The sequence below is a fragment of the Brassica rapa genome, chromosome A07 (assembly GCF_000309985.2).
Source record: "Brassica rapa cultivar Chiifu-401-42 chromosome A07, CAAS_Brap_v3.01, whole genome shotgun sequence".
Lineage (NCBI taxonomy): Eukaryota > Viridiplantae > Streptophyta > Magnoliopsida > Brassicales > Brassicaceae > Brassica > Brassica rapa.
In genome coordinates this window covers 21733255-21743158 of record NC_024801.2, presented here as the reverse complement: position 1 = coordinate 21743158, position 9904 = coordinate 21733255, and the positions used below count along the sequence as shown (strand labels likewise).

Here is a 9904-nt window from a genome sequence, read left to right as displayed (position 1 = left end):
ATTAAATTTAAAATACCAAAAAGTGACATAGACCATGAATTTCAAATATTAAATCATGAAAATTTTAAACTACATATCCCCCTATATATATTAAATGAGAAGTCACTTTAGTGATTTATGGTGACTTGTCGCTCATAGATGAAGTTTCAACAAAATTGTTCTAATTTGATTGGCCGATTGTTTTTAATTTTTATTTATTTAATTTAGATCTAAAAATTTAAAGTAAGTCTAAAATCATTTAACATCACTTGCCATATAATCTAAAGAATATTACAAATAACAATTCATGGAAACTAATTCTCGAAATTATAGAAATATTACCAATGTTTTATTTATTTCTTTTAATATTTATAAACTATAAAATAAAATGAAAAATTTTTTATATAAGATAATTACAATAGTTTTATACTCTACTTGATGAATTGTATTCGAATATAATTATATAATTAATATTTTCAATATTACAAAATCCAAACATGTTTATTAATATTATTTTAAAATTATTTATCATTGTTTAAAGAATAAATTTATCAGAATTTTAAAATAATTTATAAAATATTATAAATTATTTATATAAAAATATAAACCTACTAAATATTGATTGAGAAGTCATATAAATTATTTTTTATTACGTGTCGATCATAAATAAACTCTTCAAATTGTTATAATTTGATTGGCCGATGATTTTTAATTTGATTTATTATAATTACATCTAAAAGGAAAGGATAATTCAATTACCACTTTTCAAATAATCTACATAATTTTAGAAATAATTATTTATGGTAACTAATTGTTGAAACTATGAAAGAGTAATAATGTGTTGGAAAAATTACATGTTTACCACTTTCATGGTACCACTTTTTATTTTTACCACCACTAATGATACATTTTCAAAAATACATTCTTCATTAAGTGGCAAAAGACTATTATACCCTTGTTATTTATATATATAATAAATATTTATTTAAATAAAAAAATAAATAAAAAAATAAAAAAAACAAAATAAAAAAAATGTAATTTTTTTTTATGTTTTCGAATTATACGTTTTCAAATCAAATTACTAGATTTAGACCCGCTCTTTAAAAGTGCAGAGTCAATTCATTTATATAATCCACCCGTATAGATAATTAAATTTAAATTTACATGAATATAATTTTATGAAATAAGATAATTCATTTATATAATCCACCTGTATTAAAGTTTACTAATATTTTAAAGCTTTCAATTATAGTACAATATTTTTTTAATTTCTTATATTGGTCAAAATTTATTTTATTATTATATAAATTAAATATATCTCATTTAAATTATATATTAAATAACATATATTAAAGTATGAAATTATTTATTAGTTAATATATCTTACTTTAATATTTTATTTTAATAGGTTGAAGTATGTTGTAAATTCATGAATATATGTTATTCTTTAATTTTATTATTTATAAAATAGTTAAGACTTAAGACATGAATTAAGTTACTTTATATTTGTTAATTGGTGTAGTAATTTAATTATGAATATAAATATTACAGGATTGTTATTTCTTACTCTATAAACCAAGAATGAATTAGAACTTTTTTATAATAGTTGATATTAATTATGTATTTTATTATTGAAACTAAATATTAAAAATAAATATATATATATATATATATATATATATTTTTTAAAGAAAAACCCATTAAAATATATTATTACAATGGAATCTTAGAAAAAGATACTTAAGAATATTAATTAGATATCTTATTTTGAAAATATTAATATAATAAGTTAGATATGATACATATTTAATAATAATTAAGTTAGTTGAAGAGAAAAAATAGAAAGTTTAAATAAATGTTACAGTCCAACATAGACTATTTGTAAATAGATAACAAAATAATTATATTTTAATAGTATTGATTTTAATAGTATTGATTAGGGCTGGGCAAATAAACCAAACCCAAAAACCTGAACCGAGCCCGATCTGATAAAAATAAATTTGAACCGATCTGAACCCGACATAAATACCGAATAGATCTTGTTTTATGGTATTTCGGGTTATGGGTATTATCCGAACTGAACCCGAACCTAAATGTATATTCGATAAACCCCGAATATTCAAAATTTTCAAAAAGAACTTGTACCAAACATGATCTCAATTCCTAATATATATTCAAAATATATTGAACATCTAAAATAATTATCTATTATATGAAGATTGATGGTTGAAGGTGGCGGTTAAAAGTTGAAGTTTTTAGATTTTGGTTTTGTTTTCATTGAATAATATTTTGCATTTCATGAGAACTTAGTTTTCGTTTTATGTTTTCGTTTATTTGGTTTTCTTTCGATCAATAACTATGTTTACCTTTCGCTTGGTTCCTTTCTTTCTTTTGAACCGATTTTATTTATGTTTTGGCTACAAAATAGGTACAAATCAAGTATTTTAAAACCGAAGAACCAATTTTACTTATTTTTTTGGTTACAAAGTAGATATAAATCATGTACATTTAAACCGAAAAACCGATTGGGACCTGAATCCGAAAGTACATCGGGTTGTACCGGTTCTTTGAAGATTTACGAATCCCAACCCGAACCCGATAGAACCCGAACCGGTCTCGAACAGAATTTTCATATAATCCAAATGGGGTTGATTTTGATAAATCCGAAAACTCAAAATCTGATTGGAATAAACTGAAACTCGATTGGGACTCCGAATGTGCATGCCTAGTAATGATGATATAATCATTTTTGGGCCAAGATAATTATTGTTCATCATCAACTTGCTAATGGGCTTCCCCCAGATCCACTAATAAAGCTTCAGAGATTTAATCTTATATATTAAAACAGAAGTCATGACTTCTTTTCATGTGTGAGTTTTTTAGTTTGGACCATTCCTAGAAAATATCATATTTTACATAAGTTTATTATTATATCTTTTAATATTTTTATTTTTTTATTTAAATACAAACGAATATGTTTTAAATGTTTTAACAAAATATTTTTAAAATCTTCTTAGAATCTTTTTAAATTTACTTTCAAAAATTAGTTAGTTTTAATTTAAATTATCATAAAATATAATTAGAAATTAAAATTGAATATCTAATATATTAAAACAGAAGTCATGACTTCTTTTCATGTGTGATTTTTTTAGTTTGGACCATTTCTAGAAAATATCATATTTTACATAAGTTCATTATTATATCTTTTAATATCTTTATCTTTTTATTTGAAATACAAATGAATATATTTAAAATGTACTAACAAAATCTTTTTAAAATCTTCTTAGAATCTTTTAAATTTACTTTTGAAAATTAGTTAGTTTTAATTTAAATTATCATAAAATATAATTAAAAACTAAAATTGAATACAGTTTTGGTTTATAAACGAAAATTTAAATAAAATGAAATTAATTAATTTCAAAAATACATTTACTAATAATTTTTAAAGATTTTGTAAGAAATAAATATTTATTTCTATTTTAATTTTTTCAAATTTGTTTTCTAATAAAATAAAAATAATGATTTTTTGATGAGTGATATTTTTATTTGGACCATCATTTAAATTTTCTATTAAATGTATATCACTAATGCTAATATATATAATATTTTTAACTACTTTAATCATAATATCTTTTATATCTTTTATTTTTATAAAAAAAAATTAAAATTCTAACAAATCTCTTGAAAAAGATTATAATAAGATTTTAATTGTCATAAATTGAATATAAATATTTTCAACTAATTTTGTAATTAGTAATGAAATGTTACTAAAAGAATAAAATTATATCCTATTTTATCAATTTTATAATAATATCTATCATTTTAAAATAAAAACGTTATATTGAAAAAAATATGATAAAATTATTTTAAATTGATAAGTTCACATATTTTATTTTCATAAATATAAAATATTTATGCTAAAAATATAATATGTTGGTAGAACGGGTTAATATTAGTAAACTATATAATACATGTATAAAAATTTATTATCTTAAACTTTTTAATATAGTGGAAGCCCCCTTAGTCCAATGGTTTGACTAAGAGTTCATTAATGCTTCTACACCAGGAGGTATGGGATTCAAACCCCAGAAAACGCAAATTATGCAGATCATGGAGAAAAAAGGGTTACAAGAGGTCTTCAGCATGGTGCAAGAGCGTATCATCGAACATGGATCTCATAGGGCGGCTCGGAGCGATGCAGTCAGACGTGCATTCTCATATGATGGTAGAATTGTCGGCTGTAGAATCGTCTATGTAATATTTCTCATCATTGTAATAGCATAATTAATCAGACGTTAAAAAAAACTTTTTATTATATAAAATTAATAAACATTAAAAAATTACTAAAAAATCTAGAGATTTGAATTACGGATCATGATTATAATAAATTAAATACGAAATTGTTTTCACATATGATATTTCATGCATTAAAAAATATAGTTTAGTAATCAAACGCAAATTCAATAGGACAAATATATAATAAGAAACATATATATGTGATGATTTTAATTTATAGCATGAAAACTATAAAATTATTATATTTGGCATAATTATACAAACATTTAAATATGTGAGTAACAATAAAAATATATAATAATTATGTAAAACAAATATCTATATATATAAATGTGAAAATATATACCCGCACGGTTGTGCGGGTGGAAATCTAGTTTATTGTTAAATTTTTTAAGATTGAGTGGCATAAACTGATACTTATTGAAAAAAGTTCAGGGTCAAGTGAGTTTAGATTGATCGTAATGAACTCCACGTAAATTACGTAAAATTATATAAATTAGATCCACTAATAAAGCTTCAGAGATTTAATTTATTGTTAAAATTGTTAAGATTGAGTGGCACAAACTGAATGACATGAGCATGATGGTAATGAACAATGGTGATGTTTATGAGACATACAATGTAGACCCGAGCATGCATGCTGATGAGTGGCCCACCTGGAAGTAGCAAAGGAAAGAAAGACTATATATAGTTCCTTAAGAATGGATAAACCTTATAGTCCGAGGGCACAATTTGTTTGTTTGTGCTGATTTCTTTGAATATACTGTATTGTGTGAAGTTCTTCAGAAACACACGTCACAATGCATTAGCTTTTGCATCAAAATCACCTACGAAGTGTAGTATAGCTTTACCTTTTCGAACAATAGAATGAGCTGACTTCACTTCATGTTATATAGTAACATGAATATTGAGACTTCATACGCCAATGTAAGATAGGTTGCGGTACTTTTCTGAAAAGTTCATGCCATAGCCCACGACAGTCATATGGGCGCTGAACAAATATAGAAGGTGCAACACATGTTCATCACATGCAGTATACCTCGGTTAACAATGGATTAGACAAGCATAGGCATAACATCACACAAACTGAACAAAGAGGAACAAGCTAGGAACTCACCTATTTTCTAAAGAAAATCATATAATACTGAACCATATGCTCCATTTAGCCCTAAGACAAACGCATAACGATATACAAATTTGAAAGGGGAGCGAGAAGTAATAGCTTACTTAGAAACCCCTGTACAATATTCTTCTTCCACTCACCTTAAAATGAACATGTCGTCTCGATGGCTTGTCGTGTTGGGTACACACTGAAAGAGAGAGATTTTTTTTTTTAATTTTCAGGTGCTTAATTTGGCAGTTGTGTGTATTGTCTGTATGGCGCGGTATCAACAGTGTATGTTCGCATTTGGATAAACCAGTAGATAAAATTTAGTTTCAGAACTAAGGATTGTGACTGAGATGTCAAATAACATGTTCAAAAGCACTAAGCTGAACACATATTCTAATGCTGCTGGATCATCACCAGTCAGTTAGAGGAGACAGATGGAAGATAGACGGTAGCTTTACTTCTCGAGATGCAGCATCAAAGAGGCAGATTTTCTTGCATGTAACATGATTTATGCTTACATTATTACTACTTCTCTGATTTTAATTCATTTTTTTTTGAGCTACATAGCTAGGCCAGAAACTTGCCGAATGTAGTTTGCATATATAGCCGCTTTAACTATTGTTTAACGACGATAGGGGTTCCTTACGTCGTTTGAATGTGCAGATGCAGTAACGACGAGAAAGAAGGATACAAAACATATAACTCTAGTGACAGTAAGAGCTCCTACGCCTACTCACAAATATGTCGTTTACTTGGTAGATGAACATGTCAACAGTAAGCAGCAGCACGAGTTGATTGAAAACATGCTTTCAAGCATAATAATATCAAAAATGTGTCAGTGGAGATGTAGATGATGAGGCACATTCGGTTTCCAATTAATCATAGTTAGCAGATGCCCATTTCCATCCACGTGTGATGAATTAGAGATATTTTGTCACTCATAATCTGCAGTCTAATATATAACATAATACTAAAGAACAAAGATTGCAAAAGAAATTAGAGGAGGTCCAAAGAGTTATATCATTAGATAGACTCAAAACAAAAACTAGTCTTAAAAGAAAAGAAAACCAAATGTAAACTAAAGTTGCAAACGGGAAGATTCAAGACGTCCTAAAAGTTTTCAAAGAGCATTTTGTCTAATAAAGCCAGAAGAAACATTAGTCTTTTTTATGGGTAAATACTCATTTCACTCCGTTGAGGAGGGAGCAAACTGGTCATCAACGGATGACACAGCTGACGGATTAGCAGAGAGTCTGAGGACATCCAAAGCCATAGACACTTTGGCCTTAAGAGCTTCAGGTGACTCAAGAAGGTGCAAGATCTCCGCTTGGTCCATCTCTAGCAACATTCCTGTAACCTTGGCTACATGGACTGGCTCCTGCTTTTCCACAAGTGGGTATAGCTGCTCCCCAAGAATCTATCATCATTAAAACAAGTTATTCAACAAATATTATCTAGTACATGGCTCATGTGGTAAGAGAATTACACAAGAGAGACCAACCTGTGAGTGATTGGCAGGGCTAGCCAATGCCAAGGCAGAAGTGAGCTTAGAAATGGGGAGGAGAGGTGGCCTCAGTGGGTTTTGAGAAGCATTGTGAGAGATTGCAGATGCATCCATGATGCCTTGTGGGGCAGCTGCTTCCACTCCGTTCATCCTGTTACCCGGACCTCCCATGTATCTCATTCCAGAGTTTGCATTGTGCTGCATCATCTGTTAGTTCAAAATAAAAACATCCCACACAAAGTTGAAGATAATAAACAACCTTGCTAATAGTCATAGAGATGATAAGGATAAAGATTTACATACTTGTGGTTGTTGCTGGAAGTGCTGCTGCATGTTAGGAGCACCACGCCTGAACCCAAAACGAGGACCAGGTTGATTTGGCCTCTGAAGAGGGTAAGGCATCATGAAGTTGGCCGGGCCAGCACCCGGACGCACACCAGGCATGAACTGAAGTTGGTACCCATACCCCATAGGCTGTGACGGCACCATACCTTGACCGTTCTGGCCCATGTACATTTGATGGTGTGGCCCTGCAGCTGGCCCTCCTGTTGGGTACCCAGCCATTGGTGCATTTGGTCTCATAGAAAACATAGTCTGAATAAAACATAAATAAGATGTGAGAACAAGTTTCAAAACACAAGTAATACAGTTCACAGAGACAGAGGGATAAGAAACCTGAAGACGAGTCTTCCTCTCTTCCTTGCGTTGAGCAAAAGAAACGTAAAGAGGTTTCCTTCCTATCATCTTCCCATTCATTTCATTCATCTGAATATAAAAATAATCATCTCAAATTTACATGAGTACAATTTAAAAATATATAAATAAATAAATATATAATCAGATTGTGAATATGGTTGCAAGCTTACAGCTTTTAAAGCTTCTTCAGGACTAGAGTACGCAACAAAACCAAACCCTCTGCTCAAACCTTCTGGGTTCGTCATAACCTAACAATAATTACAAACAAAACATTTTAGCTCCATCCTATGCAGTAACCTTTAAGACATGTGTTTTAAAATCAAGAAACCAAACCTTGCTTGAGGTCACATCACCATACTCAGCAAACATCTCCTTAAGCTTCTCATCATTCACACCATCATCAAAATTCTTCACATACAAATTGGTTCCGTACGACTTCTCCAACCTCTCTTGCTCATACTTCCTCCTCAGCTCCTCACCCCTCTCAGCCTTCTTCTGCGCCCTCCCAACGTACAACACATCCTCCCCAAGACTAATCCCATTCATCTTCTCAACCGCAACCGCCGCCGCCTCAGGGCTCTCGAAGTTCACAAACCCGAAACACCTCGAGTTCCCACTCTCGTCTTTCACCACAACCGCACTAGAGATCTCTCCGTACTTCCCAAACGTCTTCTTAAGCTCATCATCAGTAATCTCCTTAGGCAGATTCTTCACGTAGACATTGGTGAAACGCGGGACCGCACCGCTCTCACGAGTCCTGTCCTGACGACGGACAAAGGGTCCCACATAGACTTGCTTGTCGTTGAGAAGCATCCCGTTAAGCTTGTCGATAGCGGCTTGAGCGGTTTCTTCCTTCTCGTACTGAACGAAGCCGTGACCTCTTGACTTTCCCGTACTGTCCATGGCTACCTTGCATGAGAGTATGGTCCCGAAACTCGAGAAGGTGTCGTACAGTGCTTTGTTGTCGATTGTTAAGTCCAGGTTTTTGATGAAAACATTGCCTTTGCCGCTGAGTCTAGTGCTCGGGTCACGGTTCGAACGCATGATCCTTATGGGTCTGTCTTTGATCGGAGTGTAGTTGAGGATGTCCATTGCTCGCATGGCTGTTACAATTAAATAACAATTTTTAATAATCCATAATAATCAATGTTCTAAAATTTGGTCTGTCCTTGCTTAACAAAAGATTATTCTAAACAAATTTGGTCTGTATACATCCGTATAGGCACTAATCCTCTGTTAAACCTAATTAACTCATAACCATTTTTTCAACATTGATTATAATAATAATTAATTCGAAGATGATTTTAAAGTACCATCATCGGGATTCGCGAAGTTGACGTAAGCGTATCCAAGTGAACGACGAGTCAAGTCGCGACAAACCCTAACTGTTTGGACAGGAGCCACTTGGTTGAAGAGATCCAACAGATGTGCTTCGTTGACAGTTTGGTCCAAATCTCCCACATAGAGAGACGAGTTAGGGTGCGTTACAAACGCCTCGGCCGCCGCAGCCGCAACGGCAGCTACCTGAGTCGCGTGAGGAGGAGAAGCAACTGTAACCGCTGGTTGATTAGGGATGACTTGATCAACCATCGCTGTTGTCGGGGAAATTCCAGATGCAACCGCCGCCGCTATACTGCTCTGATATTTAGGGTTTTTGTTTAGACAGCGAGAGAGATTAAGTTTGTGTGTTTTGCGATCTTTTAAATCTTTTGGAGAATATTTTGCGAGATTTTTATTTATTTGATATTTTGATTTTGATTTTTTTCCTTTTTTGATAACTTCGGAGAAACGATAAGAGTGTGGTAGATGTGCTGTTGTGTATTTATACATTCGCTAACTAACGAATCGGTCCGTACGGATCTCAGTTCGAACTGATGTGTCTTTTCATTGACCGAGTTTTGTGGGCCCATAACTTAACAAATAATGTATAACATCTGCCACGTGTCCGTCTTTATTTTGTTTTTTGTCGCCTTTTATTGTGCATCTGCAAGAGTAACGTGGATATTCAATTTAACCATATATCTTCTACTTCTGCGTTTCTTATGATTTGACCTGACCACTTTACATGCGGGAAAGTACAGATAGAAGAGGATAGTACATAGGAAAAATTAGGTCAAAATTATATCGTATAATATTGTGTTCAATTGTTTATGTTTTAAAATCGAAGATGCTCTCTGTGATGAGTTCTTCGACGTGAGTTAATAACTTCTTCTAACATCCAATGTGGATATGGCTCCTAAATATGTGAAAACTGAAAAGTAGCAGGCAACTATTTACTTTTATTTGTTACAATGTTGATGGTACTTGGAACTATCTCA

General features: G+C 31.3%; 1 protein-coding gene across 1 annotated transcript; it reads right to left on the bottom strand.

Moving 5' to 3' along the window:
* Positions 1–6368: 6368 nt before the first annotated feature.
* On the bottom strand, positions 6369–9389 carry LOC103830833 (polyadenylate-binding protein 5). Its single transcript, XM_009106648.3, has 7 exons — positions 8900–9389; positions 7920–8689; positions 7757–7834; positions 7566–7655; positions 7194–7484; positions 6888–7097; positions 6369–6803 (listed from the first exon to the last, which is right to left on the bottom strand). The coding sequence occupies exons 1-7, from the start codon at positions 9174–9176 to the stop codon at positions 6573–6575; spliced, it is 1947 nt and encodes a 648-aa protein (XP_009104896.1). The 5' UTR covers positions 9177–9389; the 3' UTR covers positions 6369–6572.
* Between the last annotated feature and the right edge of the window lie 515 nt (positions 9390–9904).